The sequence below is a fragment of the Erinaceus europaeus genome, chromosome 14 (genome assembly GCF_950295315.1).
Source record: "Erinaceus europaeus chromosome 14, mEriEur2.1, whole genome shotgun sequence".
NCBI classification, from domain to species: Eukaryota; Metazoa; Chordata; class Mammalia; order Eulipotyphla; family Erinaceidae; genus Erinaceus; species Erinaceus europaeus.
The window spans coordinates 26,161,153-26,182,913 of NC_080175.1; the positions used below are offsets into that span (position 1 = coordinate 26,161,153).

The 21,761-nt window shown below is 42.9% G+C and overlaps 1 protein-coding gene across 2 annotated transcripts in view; it reads right to left on the reverse strand.

Annotated features, from left to right (window-relative positions):
* Positions 1-21,761, reverse strand: part of SUFU (SUFU negative regulator of hedgehog signaling) — a 154,395-nt gene that overhangs the window by 100,330 nt on the left and 32,304 nt on the right. For both annotated transcript variants that reach the window (XM_007530743.3, XM_016191522.2), the window contains exon 3: positions 6,573-6,709. In XM_007530743.3, the coding sequence (XP_007530805.1) occupies positions 6,573-6,709 (137 nt within the window). The remainder of the gene's footprint in view (positions 1-6,572; positions 6,710-21,761) is intronic.

Here is a 21,761-nt window from a genome sequence, read left to right on the forward strand (position 1 = left end):
GTTTCTGGCACATAAAAAAACATACTACTATGTGTTTTCGTTCTTATGACCTGGGAGGTAGCATAGTGGGTAAAGCATTAGACTCTCAAACATGAGATCTTGAGCTCAATCCCTGGCATTGCATGTGTTAGAGCGATGTTTTCTTATTAATAAATACATCTTTAATAAATAAATGTCCTTCTCATCACCTAGGTCCATAACTACAGCCACCTTAAATTAGTTACCATGTAGTTTTCGTAATTTATTCATTAAATAATTTATCATTATTCTTTGCCATGTTAAAAAGAGTTAAGATAGATTTTGGGGGGTCGGGCGGTAGCGCAGTGGGTTAAACGCATGTGGCACAAATCGCAAGGACTGGCATAAGGATCCTGGTTCGAGCCCCTGGGTCCCCACCTGCAGGGGAGTCATTTCACAGCAGTGAAGCAGGTCTGCAGGTGTCTGTCTTTCTCTCCCCCTCTGTCTTCCCCTCCTCCATTTCTCTCTGTCCTATCCAACAACAATGACATCAATAACAATGATAATAATAACCACAACAATGGTAAAACAACCAGAGTAACAAAAAAAAAAAAAAAAAAAAAAAGGAGGGGGATGACCACCAGGAGCAGTGGGTTCGTGGTGCAGGCACTGAGCCCCAGCAATAACCCTGGAGGCAAAAAAAAAAGAGAGATAGATAGATTTGGGAGGGAGTTGGGCCATAGCACAGCAGGATAAGCGCAGGTAGCGCAAAGCACAAAGACCAGCATAAGGATCCTGGTTTGAGCCCCCGGCTCTCCACCTACAATGTAGTCACTTCACAAGCAGTGGGGCAGGTCTGCAGGTGTCTATCTTTCTCTCTCCCTCTCTGTCTTCCCCTCCTCTCTCTGTCCTATCTAACGATGACAACAATAACTACAACAACAATGAAAACAACAATGGCAACAAAAGGGAAAATAAATAAACATAAAAGAGTTTTTTTTTAAAAAAACCCTTTTAATAATAAAAAAGATAGATTTGGGACATCACTGAAGCAATACAACTATTACAGGAAATCAAGTATTATACTTTTACAATAGTAAAAAAGAAAGAAGGAAAGAAAGGGAAAAGAAAAAAGAATAGTCATCTGCCACTGCTGAAACATGTCTTAAGCAACCTGCAAGTGTTCACACTAGAAATAGGATAAAGAGGACTACTAGCGCAGAAGGGATTGGGACACACACCAGTCAAAGAAACAGTCACAACCTTTTATTTTGAACAATTTTAATCCCACAGAAAAGTTAAGACTGTACAATGAATACTCACAATCTTTATCTAGATCAACAATTACCAGCATTTTGTCATATTTGTTTTCTCGTCTTTCTATTCCCCCATAGTTAGTTTATTTTTCAAATTGAACAATAAGTTTCAAGCATCATGTCATTTATTTTAAATACTTCAGCCTTTATCTCCTAAAAGCAAGTACACTATATAATAGTACAAAAGCATTATCCAGTACAGTCTATATTTTTATAAGCATTCACCCAAAATGAGTGTTATAAAAGTAAGGATTGGGTGGGCGAGATAGCATAATGGCTACAAAAATAGACTCTGTCTGAGGCTCTGAGGTTCACTCCTCCGTATCACCATAAGCCAGAGCTGACCAGTGTTCTGGTAAAAGAAAAAAAAAAAATTTGGACTAGGGCATGAAAGTAAAAACCCCGGGTTGAGGGTGGATGTGCAGCTTCACGGGGGGGGGGGGGGGGGGATGAGACACAGTCTTTTGGTGGTGGGAATGGTGTTTATGTACACTTCTATCAATTTGTAGTCATATAAATCACTAATTAATATGAGGGGAAAATTGATTGAATGTCTCAAACTTTTTAAATCACAGACTGAGTCTTTTTAATACATAGGCTGAGTCTTTGATATGTTGACTCTCTTAAAAGCCTAGACCAGGGAGAACAGAAGCAACCAGCCAGTGGCACGGCTATATACAAATAATGTCAAAGGACATAAATTATGGTGACCTTGTGTATGATACAGCAAATCCTAACAAAGGGATATTTCAAAGTTAATTCAATTGCCCAATAATGTGATTATACCAATAACTATCTATTTATTTAGTCTTCTTAAATCCTAAGACAGCAGGAACCTCCCGCCTCCTCTATAGAGCCTATATTTTCCCCAGTCCCAGAACCTCTAGGGTGGGGCTCACTTTCCTGCATGCTTCTCTCAAATCATACCAAATGATACTGCATCTGCCAATCCCAACTTAATTGATGCAACGAGTACCACCTCAGCATGCTTCACTTCAGACTGTGTCCAGAGATGTCAGGCATGGAATGTCAACCTTTCCTTTCATAGGATTCTCTAATTCCATTCCAGGAGGTTCACTTCCTAATAAAGTCCCAAAACCTAGATATAGACCAGGTCCCATGAGATAGAGCGTATGTTCACATGTATCCATAAATTAGGGCAAAATATATACCTACCTGAAAGCAAAAGTACACAATAGTCTACAGTGAGTCAATATCAAGTTCATAATGAAATATAGTGTCTACTCAGACTTAGATACCCTCCTCACCTACTTCCTATGACAGTTCTCTCACTCACTCCAAAGCTAACCTCATCAAAGCAAGGACTGCAAAAGCTGAGTAAGGGCAAGAGACTGGCATACTTTAATGATGACTCTTTAGTCACTATCAGGCCACCCCATCAGCTGGGGCCCTAATCGGGGAGTCCTGAGATTCCCAAACAGACATGATGGGCCTAGACCTCGAATAAATCTCTCTCTCCATTGTTACTGGTCATCTCTATCAGGAACAACACAATAGACCCCTTTGTGGGCCCCCATAGGACCTTGCCCTCAACTTGGATCAACAATGGTAGAGAAAGTTCTATCCTCTGAAGGGAGGCTGGACAATATACTCTATGCTACACCTGAGGAAGATGGGTCCTGATATTGGGGCAGCTTGGAACATTACTACTTACGACCACAGAATGTGAGCTCAGATCTACAGGGATGCAGACATGGTCACACAGGCTCCTAAGCTGAATATGGGCCCCAGATCACATCAAATCAATGGGGTTTACAGTCAACACCTTTCCCATATTTGGGAGCTACTCTCTTCCCTGATCCAGCTTTCTGGTCCTTCTGCCAGCCATGACATCATCTCCCCAGACAATAATTAGGATCCACCTACATATCAGATTTCAGGCTCAGGAAAAAACAAAACAAAACAAAAAAAAAAACCACTAGTATAGCCACAGGTCCTTTGGAATATAACTAAAATATGAGAATATAACTAAAGCATGAGAATATAAAGCATGAGAGTCTCTTTGCATAATCATTATGCTATCTACCCCCACCTCCCAGCCATCTTTTTATCCAATAGTTTTAGAATCTAGTAATCTGGGGTTCAGGCAGTGACACACCTGGTTGAATGCACGTTACGATGTGTAAGGGGAAAACTTCACAAGTGGTGAAGTAGTACTGTGTCTCTCTGTCCCTCTCCCTTCCCTCAATTTCTGCCTATCTAAAAAATAAAAAATAGTAATAAATATATAAAAAGGAAATCGAATAACCTTCCTGAATCAATGATCACATTAGTGATGTTTACTGTGAAGGTGAGGTGGGCCCTTACAAATCAAATCCTCCTTTCCCACTCACTCAAATCATTATATCAGAGTTTTGACATTAGAAGTATTTCAGAGTTCATCTGCTTGACTACACCTGCAAGTGATTCATAACACTTGTTTTTACATTTCTTTGATCTCCATCCACCTGAACAGATACATAAGTGGAACCAAACATATGAAAGTACAGGCTTAAGCAGAGGGTAGGGAGCTAGCTACCTGTCTATACATGCAAGAGGTTGCCTCATCTTTAGAGCTTTTCCTATAATGATTAAAATTTCACATAATGGGGAGTCAGGCAGTAGCGCAGCGGGTTAAGCACAGGTGGTGTAAAGCGCAAGGACCAGCATAAGGATCCCAGTTCGAGCCCCCGGCTCCCCACCTGCAGGGGAGTCGTTTCACAGGCAGTGAAGCAGGTCTGCAGGTGTCTATCTTTCTCCCCCCCTCTCTGTCTTCCCCTCTTCTCTCCATTTCTCTCTGTCCTATCCAACAACAATAACATCAATCATAACTACAACAATAAAACAACAAGGGCAACAAAAAGGAATAAATAATAAATAAATATCACATAACGGGGCCGGGTGGTGGTGCACCTAGTTGAGCGCATGTATTACAATACGCAAGGACCTGGGTTTGAGCCTCCGGTCCCCACATGTAGGGGGAAAAGTTTACAAGTGGTGAAGCAGGGCTGTAGGTGTCTCTCTATCTCTCTTCCTCTCTATCACCCCCTCCCTCTTGACTTCTGGCTGTCTCTATCCAATAAATAAAGATAATAATAAATTTTAAAAAATTTTTTAAACTATTAAAAAAATTTCACATAACAAGTCTATTTTTCCAAAGACTATTCTCTATCAGTGTCAGCTTCAGGCATCCCATGAAGAGAGTAGCAGGGAGACACAAAAGGTGAAAACATCAGCGGGGAAGCAATTACAGAAGCCAGACCTTCCACCTTCTGCATCCCACAATGACCTTGGGTCCATACTCCCAGAGGGTTAAAGAATAGGAAAGTTATCAGGGGAGGGGATAGATACGGAGATCTGGTGGTGGGAATTGTGTGGAGTTGTGCCCCTCTTATCCTATGGTTTTGTTAATGTCTCCTTTTTTAAATTGAGGGAAAAAAAAGGTGAAGACAGTAGGTTCTGGCACAAATTAAAAACACTCTGCAAAACCACAGGGACCAGCTCCTCAAGCATTCTGCTTCTCTTGCCTCTGTGAATATCCATTTCATCTGGTCAACAGTCCTTTAGAATTCAAATACCATACCCAGACCAGTTGTCTTAGAATCCCTTTGGGGGAGTCGGGCTGTAGTGCAGTGGGTTAAGCGCAGGTGGTGCAAAGCACAAGGACCGGCATAAGGATCCTGGTTCGAACCCCAGCTCCCCACCTGCAGGGGAGTCACTTCACAGGCGGTGAAGCAGGTCTGCAGGTGTCTATCTTTCTCTTCTCCTCTCTGTCTTCCCCTCCTCTCTGTCCTATCCAACAACGACAACAATAATAATAACTACAACAATAAAACAACAAGGGCAACAAAAGGGAATAAATAAATAAAATAAATATTTAAAACAAAACAAAACAAAAAAATTAAAAAAAAAAAAAAAGAATCCCTTTGGAAAGCTAGTTAAGACTCAGAAAGCTGGTGGTCCAGGAGGTGGCACAGTGGATAAAGCATTGGATTCTCAGCCATGAGGTCTTGAGTTCAATCCCTGGCAGCACATGTACCAGAGTGATGTCTGATTCTTTCTCTCTGCCTATCTTTCTCATGAATAAGTAAATAAGTTCTTTAAAAAAAAAAAAAAAGACTCGGGAAGCTGGGCAGTGGTGCACCTGCTAGAGCTTACACCACATATTACAATGCAGAAGGATTCGGGTTCAAGCTCCCCAGTAGCCACCTGCAGGGGGAAGCTTCACTAACAGTGAAGCTGTGCTACAGGTCTATCTTTCACTTTCTCTGCCCTAACCCTCCCAGTTTATTGTTTCTATTAACTCCCCAAGGAATCTCATTAGCATCCAGGTTTGGGAACCATACTTAGAGAAGATTCATTGTGATCTCCAAGTGGGAACTATCCCACAGACACACAATGGTAGATGGCAATGGAGGGTCAATTCTGTTACATGACAGCTATCCTGCCAACAACTGACTTCTAGGGTCTGGAATGAGGGCAAAAGAGTTCAACCTAGAGCACCTATTGCACCCAATTTATAACCTACTCTAGGCTTGGGGTGTGTGTGTGTGGGGAAGGGTCACTGTACTTAAGAGTTGATCAAAGTGTTTTGGCCTTTACTTGAAAGGTACTTGCCAGACAATAACATTTGAACTCATATGAGAAATGTTTCTGATCAACTACCCACACAGAAACATTCAGATGATACCCGACCTTCCATAAAGCACAGTCCATTTCACTCCAATATCTCATCCCGCTAGAGAATTGTACACAGACTGAGCCATGAATTTGAGGCCAAAGCTGCTAATAGTTTGCAGCATTTGAGCACACCAGCAATCTCTAGAGGGGCGCCAGCATCACAGAACAACCCCTGGAGAGCATCCAAATCAAACAGTTTTTCTAACTGTGCCTTGATTCCAGCTCTCTTTCACACTGTAAACGAAAAGATTCTGGTAATTTTCTCTCTCTGCCCCACTCTATACTGGTAACCCAAGCCTTAGACAAGGTTTGTGGAACCAGAAAAAGAGCTGGCTTGGCCACTGGAGTGAAGACCAATAACCATGCTAGTCACGGGAGATGGGGCAAATAGATAAAGAGCAAGTCAGTTCCATGGCAAGGTGACTTTTCGTGATATCTTTCTCTTCTGTGCTTCAGGGAGTTTTGCAGCCAGGAAAGGATGCCACCCTTGTGGCACAAATGGGGTGTAGTACTCCCAGAAAGGACACTCCATAGACATCAAAATGTACCTGCATGCTTTCAATGCCAACCAGGCTCATGGCAAAAGGACCTATGCCAGTCAACTTCTGAGGCCCTTACCTGACTGGAACACATATCTGGCCAAGCCCTGCATCAGCTCTGCAGGCCACGTGGGGGGGGCAGACTCCCCTGTTTCTCTCTTCAGACGAAATGTCAACTCAAAACCAAAACCACTAGGTCCGTCTGTCCCTGTAAATCTGAAAGGAATAAAAACAAATGTTTTTTAGTTCAATGACCTCAAAAAAACCCAAAAAAACAAAAAAAAGGTTGTTCTGAAAACCAAATTCAAGTTCTCTCCCCACTGCTTCTAAAGCCCAGAGTCAGAGATATCTCCCAGGCTATAAGCCCTGAGGGAAAGACAGTATAGTCTGTAAGAAGCCAGAACACTAGCCTGCCCTCCCTTCCCTTCCTGACAGCTCCTTGGCCAAGTCAGTTAAAATTTCCTGTGGGTGCTTGGAATTACAAGTTCCACATTTTGGGACTCTAGAATGTTCCTTTCTATGTGATTCAGACTACACTACTGCAGATCTTCCTCATTCACTTACCTTGGTCCTCTAAGCTGTTGACAAGCACCAACTTAGTTCGCTAAGGATAAATATTTGACTATGCTGAGGACGAGATTCTGTCTCCATTCAAATCTGCCCACAAAGGTCTAATCCTCAGACTGGGCTGGCGGCTTCCACATTCAGCATTGTGAGTGGTCCCAAAGGAAACTCCCCAAAGTTGTGAGGATGGGTGTTCTTCCTGGAATCCAACACTCCTCTGCACTCATCTGCTGCACATTCTCTTCCTGAAATCTGTTTTGTCACCGGAAGCCTAGTTTGCCCTCTCTCCCTACCCCAAAGTGGCCCAGAATGATAGTTACTATCTCTGGGGTCACATTTATCACAGTGACAGTGAGACAAAGGAGGAATGCCTTACTATCTTTCAGAACCACTCAAGAGTCCCACCAGAGCTGAGTGGTGGGCTAGTCTGTATGTCTCATATAAAAATAAATAAATTTTTGTTATTTGTTTCTGTCACCAGAGTTATTGCTGGGGCTCCATACCAGTAAAATTTTTCTGCTCCCACTGGATTTTTTTTTTTCCCCTAGAGAGTGAAAGTAAGACAGAGGCCTGGAAGGTGGCACAGTAGATAAAGCATCAGACTTGTGGGCATGAGGTCCCATGTTCAATTCTTGGCATTGCATATACCAGAGTATGTTCTGGTTCTCTCCTTTACTCTCTCTCATTAATAAATCAATCTTTAAAGAAAGAGAAGGGGAGGGAGTCGGGTGGTAGCGCAGCAGGTCAAGCGCATATGGCACAAAGCTCAAGGACCAGCTTAACGATCCCGGTTTGAATCCCCAGCTCCCCTCCTGCAGGGGAGTCGCTTCACAGGCGGTGAAGCAGGTCTGCAGGTGTCTTTCTCTCCCCCTCTCTGTCTTCCCCTCCTCTCTCCATTTCTCTCTGTCCTATCCAACAACAATGACATTAATAACAACAATTGTAACTACAATAACAAAAAAAAAGGGCAACAAAAGGGAATAAATAAATAAATAAATATAAAAAAAGAAAAGAAAGAGAAGGGGAGAGGGAAGAACAGATGCCACAGCATTGCTCTACTGTTTGCAAAGCTTCCCCCATGCAAATGTTGCCATGTAATGTTCAGGACCTTCTATCCATGTGCTCATGTACGGTAAAGTGTGGGCTCCACCAGGGGAGCTATCTCCTGGTCCCCGTTTTTTTTTTTTTGTTTTAATCATTTCTTTAAAATTTATTCTCCTTCTAATGATACAAAGAGGAAGATACACATATGTATAGAGAAAGACTGACCAGAACACTACTCAGCTCTGGCTTATGGTGGTGCTGGGGATTGAACCTGGGACTTTAAGGCCTCGGGCATCAAAGTTTTTTTTTTTTTTTTTTTTTTGGCTTAACAATTATGCTGTCTCTCCAGCCCTGAATTATTTTTAAAAAGAAGTCCCAAGTCTCCAGGAAAGTTCCCAATTAAACTTTCAGCGATGGAAATGACTTGGGTTAAAAGCAATGTCATAGGACACTGGACTAGTGGGCATAAAATCCTGTTTGATCACCATCACTGTATATGCCAGCATGACACTCTGTTTCTTTTTCCTCATCTCTCATAAATAAATAAGTAAGGTTGGAGAGACAGCATAATGGTCCTGCAAAAGACTTTCATATGCCTGAGGCTCTATAGTCCCAGGTTCAATTCCCAGCACCACTATAAGCCAGAGTAGAGCCATTCTCTGGATTTTCTGTCTCTCTCATTAAAATAAAATCTTAAAAAGAAAGTGAAGGCCTGGGAAGGTCAGGGAAGTGTCCAAGGAGTTCCTGAGTATTACAGGAGGCTCGCCAGCACAGGAAAGGTTTTAAGGTAAAGCATGTCCATGATATAATCCTCAGTAATTATACACCATGTACAAACATGAGCTACAATGATGGTACATTTGTAAACTCCTCAGCGTACAAATACAAAGTATAAACTAAGATGACAGCCAACCTTTCCCTACGAGCCCAACTAGTAGGACAGATGACCCATCAAAGATGACCCAGCAGATGCTCACCATCACCAGCAAGAGGCCAGGCCAGCAGACTGGACAGAAATCAATCCCAGACTCTCAGGAGCTCCGACACCAGCTCGAGATCAGACCAAGCCCCCTCCCTCCCTCACCACCCAGGTGCAGCAGGGAGATGATTACCACACCCAATTTTACTTATTTATTTATTATCACCATGGTATTATTGGGTGATGGTGCCTGCACAATGAATCCAATTGCTCCTTTATTTGGTAAGACATAGAGAAATGGGGTAGGGGACAGAGAGGGTAAAAGACAGAAACCTGTAGACTTGCTTCATCGTTCATGAAGCATCATCCCCTGCAGACAGAGAGTGGGGGGCTTGAACCAGTGTTCTTGTGCATGGTAATGGCCCCAAAATGGGTGCACCACTACCCGCCCCTTATTCTTCTTTCATTCTTATTTTATCTTATTCTACTAGTGTTCAGTAGTATTCAGCTCCGGCTTATGGGGGTGTGTGGGATTGAACTTGGGAGGCCAGGAGCCTTACACTAGAGTCTGCACCATTATATCTTTCCTGCCCCAAATTCTTTTTCTTTTTACATATTTCACATATATTTTTATTTAAACCAGAATACTGCTCAGCTCTAGCTGATGGTGGTATGAAAGACTGAACCTGGGACTTGTAGAACTTCAGGCATCAAAGTATTTTTGCTTATCCTTTACATTATCTCCCCAGCTATTTTTCAAGGTGTTCAAGATTTTCTTTCCTCAGGGGTTATCTAGCAATGTGAGAAGCAGAATTCATTTTGACCGCAGACACCAAAATCACTGGAGGCTAGGTGGCCAGAAAATACTCAGGCTACGGAATGCAGTTTAAGCTAATTTATTTCCTTGCAAACAGAGGATGGAAGAGCTACTACCAGGAGACAGCAGGCTTGAGATGGCTGTGACAAACTGGGAGAAATGCTGGACTGATTCAAGAGGTAAACTCTAGGCAAGGAGATGGGTCACTAGGGCAAAGGGAAGATTTCAAGCAGTCACCAATCAGAGGCAGCTTTGTAAAGTATATTAGACCATTGCTCCAGGGCGTTCATCTTGGGCCAGGAAAAACACACAAATTCTAACCACAAAAACTTGAAATACACACTAAAAGGAACATGTTTCTTGGGCCCTGCAGTGGGGAGAAGGCAGAGGAGAGAGAACTCACATGCCTGCAAGCAGTTCTGCCTCTCCCAGGAGGGCCGTTCACAAGCAGAAGCACAGAAGTGTGTGCACGCCTGCACATGCACGTGTACACCATCTGTCCCCATAAGGGGGCTTCCTGGGCCAGCTCTGCAGTGGGCAGATGGACCAGCCCTCACTTGGATGGGTGGGAGGGCCTGGCCCAGCCAGATGGTCTCCACCTGTGCTTGATTACCTACCACCCACCAGGCTGGCTGGACACCACCTCTCAATTCTGAAACATGCTTTTGGAATGGCCCAGCCTCAGGATAAGCATACAACCTGGAGCCTGTCAGAAAAGCCTTTTTTTTCAAAACAGCCTGGGCTCAGCAACAAGGCCATTCCAGCTTTAAAGTTTCCTAGAGCTGCTTGGCATGGTCTGGACTTCCTCACATAGGGCTTCTCCAGCCAAAGTTACTACCCCCCACCAACCTCAACCAGAGGATGAAGTCCCTCCCATGTGAATTTCTCACATTTTTCTAAAAAGAAAGCATAAAGGAAACTGGCATATGGTGCAGAAAGCAAGTCAGAGAAAGCATTTTTCTAACAGACAATGCTAAAATACTGACTGGTGAAAATAAAAATAAAGGGAGTGGGGAGCAGTCAGTGGAATGTCTTGCTGTAGGGATGCTCAAAGGAATACGTTATAGTGGTTTGAGAGGTGGCACAGTGGATAAAGTGTTGGACTCTCAAGCACGGGGTCCTGAGTTTGATCCCTAGCAGCACATGTACCAAAGTGAGGGCTGATTCTCTTTCTCTCTCTATTTTTTTTCATCAATAATAAAAAAAAAATAAGTAGGAATATGTCATAGATCCTCTCTGGTCTGGTAGGGTGGGAGTGAGGGTGTCTGATCTTGCTGCGGAAAGATGAATGAGACAGTCTCTCAAGGCTGGTTTCTGAAGAACCTGATTCAGCTTGTGCCTGAGGGAGAAGCTGACAATGTCCCAAGTGTTAGGCAAGTCTATGCAGTGGCTGTGCCAGCCTCAAGGGCAGCACCAAACCTGTGGACAAGAACACACGCCTTCAGTCCAAGACACAGCCGTCTGAACACTGGATCCTATTTAAGAAGGTTTCAGTCAGCCTCCAAAAGGCCAAAATGACCACTGTCAACAGAAGACAAAGAATCCAGGAGAGACTTTCGGGCAGGGGTAGATAGTATAATGGTTACGCAAACAGACTCTTATGCCTGAGGCTCTAAAGTCCCAGGTTCAATCCCTAGCACCACCATAAGCCAGAGCTGAGTAGTGCTCTGGTAAAAAATAAATAAATAAATAAATAAAATTGGGGGAGACTTCTGGAGGCGGGGCTACGAGCAGCAGCAGATCTCTCCTCTCCTCTCCTCTAGTGGGGATTGTATTATATGGGAAACTGGGGAATGTTATGCATGTACAAACTATTGTGTTTACTGTTGAATGTAAAACATTAGCTCCCCAATAAAGAAATTTAAAAAATAATAGAAAAATAAATTTGTAAAAAAGGATCCAGAAGAGACTTTCTGGAGGAAGCACAATAGTAGAGATAGGTGGAAAGAGGTGGCCAAAAAGTTGGCATCTTCTGCTCATCAGGAAGCTCACAGCAGAATAGGAGACACTGTTGCAAGCCCTCTAGAACAGTCAGAATAAAAGACAGACAAAAGCCGGTGTTAATGAGGACGTGGAGAAACTCACACGTCATTGGTGGGGACATAAAATGGTGGAACTGCTTTGGAAAATAGTTGGGCAGTTCCTAAAGAATCTAACCATTCCATATGAGCCAGCAGTTCCAACATGTATTCACATAAAAACGCACATGGCAATGTGTGTAGTAGCATTAGTCATAATAGCAAAAAAAAAAAAAAAAAGTGGGTACAAGTACCTGGTCCCAACCCGCAGGGAGGAAGCTTCTGAAGTGGTGAAGCAGTGTTGCAAGTCGGTCTCTCTCTGTATATATATATATGCCCCTACCCTCTCAATTTCTCTCTATCAAATAAATAAGAATACTTAAATTGTGATTGATATAATTTAAAAATGACTACAAATTGCACACTTTTACTTTTTTGCATGTTCAGAATATAATCCATAGAGAAACAGATCAGTAGTTACCAGTGTTTTAAGGAGGAAGAGGATTGGAAGAGTGGTTACAGTATAGTTTCTTTTTAGGGTGATAGAAAAGGTCTGGAGGGGTGTGGGGTAGATAGCATAACAGTTATGCCAAGAGACTCTTATGCCTGAGGCTCTGAAGTCCCAAATTCAATCCCTTGCACCACTATGGTCCAAAGCTTATCAGTGCTCTGATTTAAAAAAAAAAAAACAAGGAAAGACAGAAAAGGTCTCGATGGTAGTGGAGACAGCATAATGGTTATACAAAAGGACAAAAAGTCTCTGTGCATGAGACTTCAAAGTTCCAGGTTCAACACCACCTACCATTACCATAAGCCAGAAATGATCAGTGCTCTGGATCTATCTCTCACAAAATAAATTAGATATATTTCACTAAAGTTAAAAAATAAAAGAAAGTGGTCCAGGAGGTGGCATAGTGGATAAAGCATTGGACTCTGAAGCATGAGGTCCTGAGTTCAGTTCCTGGCAGCACATGTACTAGTGTGATGTCTGGCTCTTTCTCTCCCCTTCTATGTTTCTCAATAATAAATAAATAAAATCTTAAAAAATAAATAAAAGAAAGAAAGGTTCCGGACTTAGGGGGCCAGTTAGTGGTACACCTGGTTGAATAAACATATCACCAAGGGTAAGAACCCAGATTTAAGCCCCTAGTCCCAACCTGCAAGGCGGAAGCTTCACAAGTAGCAAAGCAGTGCTATAGGTCTCTGTGTCTGTCTGTCTCTGTCTCCCTCCATTCTCAATTTCTCTTTCTCTATTAAAAAAAAAGAAAGAAAGAATAAAATGAATGGAAAGAGGTATATTGCACCAAAGCAAAGGACTATGGGGAAAGAGGTAGAGGGATAGAATAAAGGGACATTGGGGTTCTGGTGTATAACAGGGAGGGGCCCTAGGTTGGGGAGGCAAGTGTCTCCCGACAGCTATTGCAAGGAGATATGGGGTTGTGCCTATGTGTCAAAGACTGTACTATAAACCATTAACCGCTCCCCATAATAAAATAATTAAAACTAAAATAAAAATAAATAACTTGAAAAAGAAGGGGGGAAATGGCTGCCAGGATAGGTGGATATGTCATGCAGGCACCAAATCCAGTAATAACCCTGGTGGCAATAAATATAAAATAAATAAGGGGCTGGTTGGTAGTGCACCTGATTGAATGCACATGTTACAATGCACAAAGACCTGGGTTTGAGCCCTCAGTCCCCACCTGTAGGGGGAAAGCTTCACGAGTGGTGAAGTAATGCTGCAGGTATGTCTCTGTCTCTCTCCCTCTTTATCTCCCACTACCCTCTCAATTTCTGGCTGCTTCTAGCCAATAAATAAAGATAATTTTTTCAAAATAATTAATAAATAAATAGAAAAGTTATAGAATTAAATAGTGGTTATGACTAGGCAGCACTGTGGATAAACTAAAAGCCGCTGAACAGTATATATTACCCTTTTTATATTATTTATTTTCCCTTTTGTTGCCTTTGTTGTTTTATTGTTGCTGTCATTGTTGTCGTCGTTAGTGTTGGATAGGACAGAGAGAAATGGCGAGAGGAGGGGAAGACAGCGAGGAGGAGAGACAGACACCTGCAGACCTGCTTCACTGCCTGTAAAGTGACTCCCCTGCAGGTGGGGAGCCGGGATCCTTACTCTGGTCCTTGCGCTTTGCCTGCTGCGCTGCCACTCCCAGTATATACCCTTTCTTAAATGATGAATTTCTAGCACAGCAGGTTAAGCTGCAGATAGCGCAAAGCGCAAGGACCGAAGTAAGGATCCAGGTTCAAGCCCCCAGCTCCCCACCTGAAGGGGAATCCCTTTCACAGGCGGTGAAGCAGGTCTGCAGGTGCCTATCTTCCTCTCCCCCTCTTTGTCTTCCCCTCCCCTCTCCATTTCTGTCTGACCTATCAAACAACAACATCAATTCTTCATCTTCTAGCGTTTGCCCTTCTTCCGTAGCCAGTCAACAGCGTCAGGTTGAGCCTGATGTCTGCTTGTTGCTGGCTTTGAAAGTGACTGGGATCCATATGGATTCAGTCGGCTAGGAAGGATCATCAGTTTCCCCAATAAATGGGTACTCACGGGATGCACCATGAGAAGCAGTAACAACAATAATAACTACAACAATAAAACAACAAGGGCAATAAAAAGGAATAAATAAATTTTTTTTAATGATGAAATTCAGGTGGGGATAGATAGCATAATGGTTATGCAAATAGACTCTCAAGCCTGAGGCTCCGTCAAGTCCCAGGTTCAATCCCCCACACCACCATAAGCCAGAGCTGAGCAGTGCTCTGGTAAAAAAAAAAAAAGACGAATTTCATAGTACATGAGTTGAATGTATATATATTTATTATTATCTTTACTTATTTATTACATACAGATAGCCAGAAGTTGAGAGGAAGGGGAAGAGAGAGAGGGAGAGAGACAGATACTTACAGATACTTACAGCACTGCTTTACCACTTGTGAAGCTTTCCCCTGCAGGTGGGGACTGGGGGCTTGAACCCTGGTCCTTGCACATTGTAACATGTGCATTCAGCCAGGTGTGCCACTACCCGGCCCCCGAGTTGAATATATTTTTAATGTTGGTATCTCAGGAACACCTAAGTGCGGGGTGGGGGGCCCAATTATGCCAAAGGAGTCTGGTCTTTATGTGGCTTTACCTATTAATAATCACTGTGATGAACAGAATATCTACTAACTTTGAAGGATTAGAAGACAATGCACACCTCCATTTAAAAAAAAATGTTTTGCTGTCACCAGGGCTTCACTTTTCCAGGCTGAATTTTTCAGAGAGAGAGATAGATAGAGATAGAGAGATGAGAAATAGAGAGAAATAGGAAAGGGCACCATTATACAAATAAACAAAAAACTGACCAAGCCACATAACTAAAGTGACAGAAATCAAAAGGCAGCAAGAGAAGTCTGAAGGCAAAGGATGTGAGGGTGATGTGGCGGCAACATCTGTCACCCGGCCGACTGGCTGACCCAGATGGCTGGGGGTGTCCCCTTCTTCCAAAGCTGTGTGCTCTGTCAGAGAGGACGGCCTTTCCAAACAGAGATGGGCTGATCTTTGGTCGAGGGTCTGCGAGCAGCTGCTCTCCTGTACTAGAACTTCCAAACAAGCTCTCAACAGAAACTTATAAAGGCCAGAAAGGACTGGCAGGATAGAGTATGAATTTTCTAAAGCTCTCCACCCAAGGCTTTGATATCCTGCAAGATGATCAATCAAGTTTGAAGCAGAGGGAGCTGGGTAGTGGTGCAGCGGGTTAAGCGTACATGGCGCAAAGTGCAAGGACTGGCACAAGGAACCGGGTTCAAGTTCCCAGCTCCCCACCTGCTCTTGTCTTTCCCTCCTCTCTCAATTTCTCTCCGTCCTATCCAACAATGACAGCAGCAATGCAACAACAACAATGGCAACAAGGGCAACAAAAACGGGAAAAATGGGGAGTCGGGCGGTAGCGCAGTGGGTTAAGCACACGTGGTGCAAAGCGCAAGGACAGGCATAAGGATCCTGGTTCAAGCCCCTGGCTCCCCACTTGCAGGGGAGTCCCCTCACAGGTGGTGAAGCAGGTCTGCAGGTGTCTACTTTCTCTCCCCCTCTCTGTCTTCCCCTCCTCTCTCCATTTCTCTCTGTCCTATCCAACGACATCAATAATAATAATCGTAATAACTACAACAATAAAGCAACAAGGGCAACAAAAGGGAACAAATATAAAAAAAGAATTTATTTAAAAAAAAAAAGGGGGGGGAATGGTCTCCAGGAGCAGTGGATTCATAGTGCAGGCACAGAGCCCCAGTGATAAGCCTGGAGGCAAAAAAAAAAAAAAAGTTTGAAGCAGGGACAAAGCACTTTTCAGACAAATAACAGCTAAAGGAAATCATGACCATTAAACCAGACTTACAATGAATATTTAAAGGGCTCTAATTTTTGAAAATACAGGACTTTATCCACAAAGGGCAAACAAACATAGCAAGGAAAACAAAACAAAACAAAAAAAACCAAGGAAGACTGAAGACTATAGGATCAGGATGTAGAACTGAGGTTAACAAAAGAGGGTTGGGGAGAGGAAGATGGTCCAAGAGACTCTGGTGGAGAGGTAGGGCATTTTGAGGAGGTGGGAAACTGTACTTAAAGAAGAAACTATCTGAAATACTGCAAGCATTGTATCACATAAACCAGTCTTTCTGGCTTATTATACTGGCTTTCCTCACCCCACAGGACCAGAGAGGTGACTCAGCTATACAACACCTGCCTTATAGCACGAGACTCTGAGTTTGATTTCTTTAGCCCCATGAGAGCAACAAGGAGAGTCTTGTGGATGGTGGCACAGTGCTTTGTTTTTTCTTTTCTACTACTGCCTCTCTCATTCTTATTTAGCCAATGGGGATATTGCTGGGGCTTGGTGCCTGCATGTGCCAACCCCACAGCTCTTGGTGACCATTTTTTTCTTTTTCTTTTTTAAAATTAGTTACCTATTTATTGTTGGATAGAGACAAAGAGAAATTGAAAAGGGAGGGGGAGGTAGAGAAGGGGCGAGGGACAGAGACACCTGCACCCCTGCTTCACTACTCGTGCAGCCTTCCCCTGTAAGTGGGGACCAGGGGCTTAAATCCTGGTCCTTACACACTGTGGTGTGTGCACTTAACCAGGTGCACCACTACCTGGGCCCTCTTTTTTTCTTTTTGAATGTTTCTTTATTTGTTTTTATTTGGAAAGGACAGCGAGAAATTGAGGAGAAGGGGGGTAGGGAGAGAGTCAGACACTCATTCTGAAAACAAAACTAAGGCCGGGGAGGTAGCTACACAGTGTAGTACATGCATAAGTCCCTGCATTGCATCTCCAGTAACAAATAAAGCAAGTCAGCCTCTGCCTAGCAAGACAGCTCATTTGGATAGTATGTTTGCTTTGTTACGCACTGCACAAGACCCAAGTTTGAGCCTGGTACTTAAGAAAGCTTCAAACACAAGTAGAACCTGAAATGGAATTGGCGTATCGAACTAAAGTAAAAGACTCTGGGGTGGGGGTGGGTGGGTGGGGAGAATACAGGTCCAAGAAGGATGACAGAGGACCTAGTGGGGGTTGTATTGTTATATGGAAAACTGGGGAATGTTATGCATGTACAAACTATTGTATTTACTGTTGAATGTAAAACATTAACTCCCCAATAAAGAAATTTAAAAAAAAGAAACGGAAATAAAAAAAATAATAATAATAAAAAGGGAGTCGGGCGGTGGCGCAGTGGGTTAAGCGCAGGTGGCGCAAAGCGCAGGGACCGGTGTAAGGATCCCAGTTCGAACCCCCGGCTCCCCACCTGCAGGGGAGTCACTTCATAGGCGGTGAAGCAGGTCTGCAGGTGTCTGTCTTTCTCTCCCCCTCTGTCTTTCCCTCCTCTCTCCATTTCTCTCTGTCCTATTCAACAATGACGACATCAGTAACAACAACAATTAAAAAATAAGGGCAACAAAAAGGGGATAAATAAATAAATATTTAAAAAATAAAATATTAAAAAAAATAATAATAATAAAAGCTTCAGTGCTGTGGTGTCTTTCTACCTGGGGAACACAAAAAGTTGGCCTGGAACAGTGAAACCTCAGTGTGTGTGTGTGTGTGTGTGTGTGTGTGTGTGTGTGGTGTATTGGGGAGTACATATATATGTATGTATATACATACATACGTACATATACGTACATATACGTACATATAGTCTCACAAAACAAAAAACTTAAAAGGAGCCAGTTGCAAAAGACCACATAGTGTATGATTCCATTTATATAAGTAGTATAATTTATAGCAACTAATATAATCATAATTACCTTATAATAAATATCCAGAATACACAGTCTATCAGGACAAAAAGTAGATTGGTGATAGCCTAGGTTTGCCTCTGAGGTTTCTTTTGGGGGTGATGAAAAAAATTCAAAACTTAGATTATGGTGATGGCTAAAATGAACCTCATCAATATAATGTTGGGACTGGAGGTGTCAAAAACTCACAATTTAAAAAAGGTAGATAGAGAAATAAGGTGCATGCCTGTAATAGATATTTTCCTCTAGCTCTCTCCACTGAGAGAGTGATACTTCAAGGTCAATGATAGTATCTAGCATTCAGATTCTGGTTCCTAACTACCATCCTTGCATAAAAGAAACCAGCTTTCCCTGGGGAAAAAATCAGTTCCAGGAGTGGGAAAGTACAGAAAGGGCCTGGAACTTTTTGCTGTGCCAGAAAGTAAAACATACTCCAATACTGACGGGAACAGAAGAGCTTCCAATGGCCAAATCTAGGTCACTCTGAGCAGCAAACGAAATGTTAATAACAAGCTATCACTTAACAATTAAAATAAGAACCTATAAGTATGTTGATTGTGGTGAACCTAATAGCATCAGCTCTACAGATTTGCCAGCTTCATAGTCCACAGGTCAACTATGTTCTCCCCCCATAGCTATTAGTTATGTTTCTCTGAGGAATTCTAGCTAATATATAGATGTAAATGAACAGATGTGGGAAAGGAAAGGTCCTTCCTTACTGTACAATCTCAACTAATATATGTAGATGCAATCATGGAGTTAGAAATCGCCATTTGATAACCATCAACATAACAGATTCGGACAAGAATTATCAATGGATACTAAAACTGGTTAGTGAAAATATGGGGATAAGAAAGAACACATTAGGAAAGAAAGAAAGAAAGAAAGAAAGGAGACATTGACATAGCCTCAAATCTCCACAAGATACTAATCAGTTACAAACAGAAATGTATTAACTTTACAATAGAGAACAACACACATCAGGCGGGGTGGGTGGGTGAATTATTAGATAGCATAATGGTTATGCAAAGAGACTCTCATGCCTGAGGCTCTAAAGTCCCAGGTTCAATCCCCCACACCACCATAAGCCAGAGCTGAGCAGTGCTCTGGTAAAAAAAAAAAAAAAAAAAAAAAAGAACAACTTCATCCAAATGAGCAAAGTACATTAACTCTCCTGCTCCAACCTTTGGTTTTAGTTACATATACTTAACCTTGGAATATCAAATGTAAGAAGATACTGTGAGATAGAAAAAGACCAGATTTGCATAACTTTTATTACAAAAGCAACAAAACAGACTTTCACATCTGAAGCACCAGAGATCCCAGGTCCAATACCTGGCACCATGAAAAGTCAGAACTGAGCAGCAGCGCTCTGGTAAAAAATAAATTCCATACATTTAAAATTTGCACCAAGAAGGCTGAGCAGCAGTATTGAGCATATGCAAGGCTCTCAGTTCATGCCCTGGCTCCTCACTGGAGGAAAGAAAACCAGAAAAGGAAGGAAGGAAGAAAAGAAGGGCGTGGAGGGAGAGACAGAAGATAGCACAATGGTTACACAAAAAGACTTCAGCGCCTGAAGCTCCACATCCCAGGTTCAATGCCCAGCACCACCATAAGCCATAGCTGAGCAGTTGGGAGTCGGGCGGTAGCGCAGCGGGTTAAGCGCAGGTGGCGCAAAGCACAAGGACCGGCGTAAGGATCCCGGTTCGAACCCCGGCTCCCCACCTGCAGGGGAGTCACTTCACAGGCGGTGAAGCAGGTCTGCAGGTGTCTATCTTTCTCTCCTCCTCTCTGTCTTCCCCTCCTCTCTCCATTTCTCTCTGTCCTATCCAACAACGACAACAACAACAATAACTACAACAATAAAACAACAAGGGCAACAAAAGGGAATAAATAAATAAAATAAATATTAAAAAAAAACATAGCTGAGCAGTGCTCTGATAAAAATAATAATAATAGGGGCAAGGTGGTGGTGCAAATGTTACAGTGTGCAAGGACCCAGGTTCGAGCCCCTGGTCCCCACCTGCAGGGGACCAGCTTCACGAGTGGTGAAGCAGGGCTGCAGGTGTCTCTCTCATCTACCTCCCCCTTCCTTCTCAATTTCTGGCTGCCTCCATCCAATAAATAAATAAATAACAATAATAAACTAGTTGATAGAAAGGAAGAAATGGTGTTTAGTGATTAGACATACCTAAGACTTTAAACTTTGTTTTGTAGATTTTGTGTAATCTTTAAAAAGAACAAAAAACCCAGAATGGCACCTACCTTCTCCAGTCTTCCTTGTACTATGCAAATTTTTAGTTCCAGATAATGACAGCCTGGAGTTTCCATGGGTTGTGGAATGGACAGCTACTGCCTTGCATAACCACAGAAGCTGAGAATACTGACTAGAGAACTCTCAATCCAACAGCACCCAACAGAAACAGGCAACCAAGTGACTCAGCTTCCAACCATTTTGAAGAATTCTAAAAACAGTCTTCACCCTTTCCAGTCCCTCTCCTTTCTCTGCTTACATTAAAAAAAAATCATGTTTTTCTTACCTGCCATCATGTCATTTTATTTTATTTTATTTTATTTTTTAAGGTGTGGATAGATAGCATAATAGCTATGCAAAGAGGATCCAAAGTCCCAGCTTCAATCCCCCACACCTAATATACATATATATACTAGTAAAAAAATTAAATCATACTTTTCTGTCGGGAAGCCCCCCTGCTTGTGAGGATGTGGTTGAGCTTGGCAGGGCTTGAACCTGAGGAGTGTGTCAATCCTGTTAGTCTCTCTACTGAGAGGTTGAGCAAGGAGGGACAGTAGTAACCCCAAAGGTGTGCCTCATCCTATCAGACTCCCTGCCTCACAAAGCACCCCGCATTCCTGATACTATGGCCATTAGATAAAAAGAAAGGGGGAGATGTTGGACAACCCCCCATCCTCCATTGCTGACACTATGGCCTATTTACATAATCATTGTTTTGCCTGATCTATCTTCCTTCTACCTTGAGACCTGCCCTGCCTGCAGGGTGTTAATTAATCCCAGCAGTTAAAACCATCGCAACAGATGCTAAGGACAGTTGCACCTTCCTAGCATGCCTTTTTCCTCTCTCCACCACCTTTCCTAGCCATCTCCATTCCCAACTTGCCACTTCGGGTTTTACCCTATAAAGTCACTCCTGTTTCCGGTTTCTCTCTCTTCCTCGCTCTCTTTTCTTTCTCTCTCCCGCATCCCAAGCTGGAGAAGGGCTGGCGTGCAGAGCTGGAGGTGGCCATTGTGATTTGGCACCACATGGCTTAACCCACTGTGCTCAAACACAACTCTGGGGCTCCCACATCAATAAAGAATTGTATTACCACGCTGCCACGAGTCCCTGGATCCTCTCTCCCATCCGCAATGTTAGCCTGGCACTTTTCCACCCAGATATAAATTCCATGAGAGCAGGGACATTGTCTTTTTTTTTTTTTAATATTTAGTTAAATGTTTGTTCTCTTCCGTTGCCCTTGTTATAGTTGTTGTTGGATAGGACAGAGAGAGGTGGAGGGAGGAGGGGAAGACAGGGAGAGGGAGAGAAAGATAGACACCTGCAGACCTGCTTCACCGCTTGTGAAGCGACTTCCCTGCAG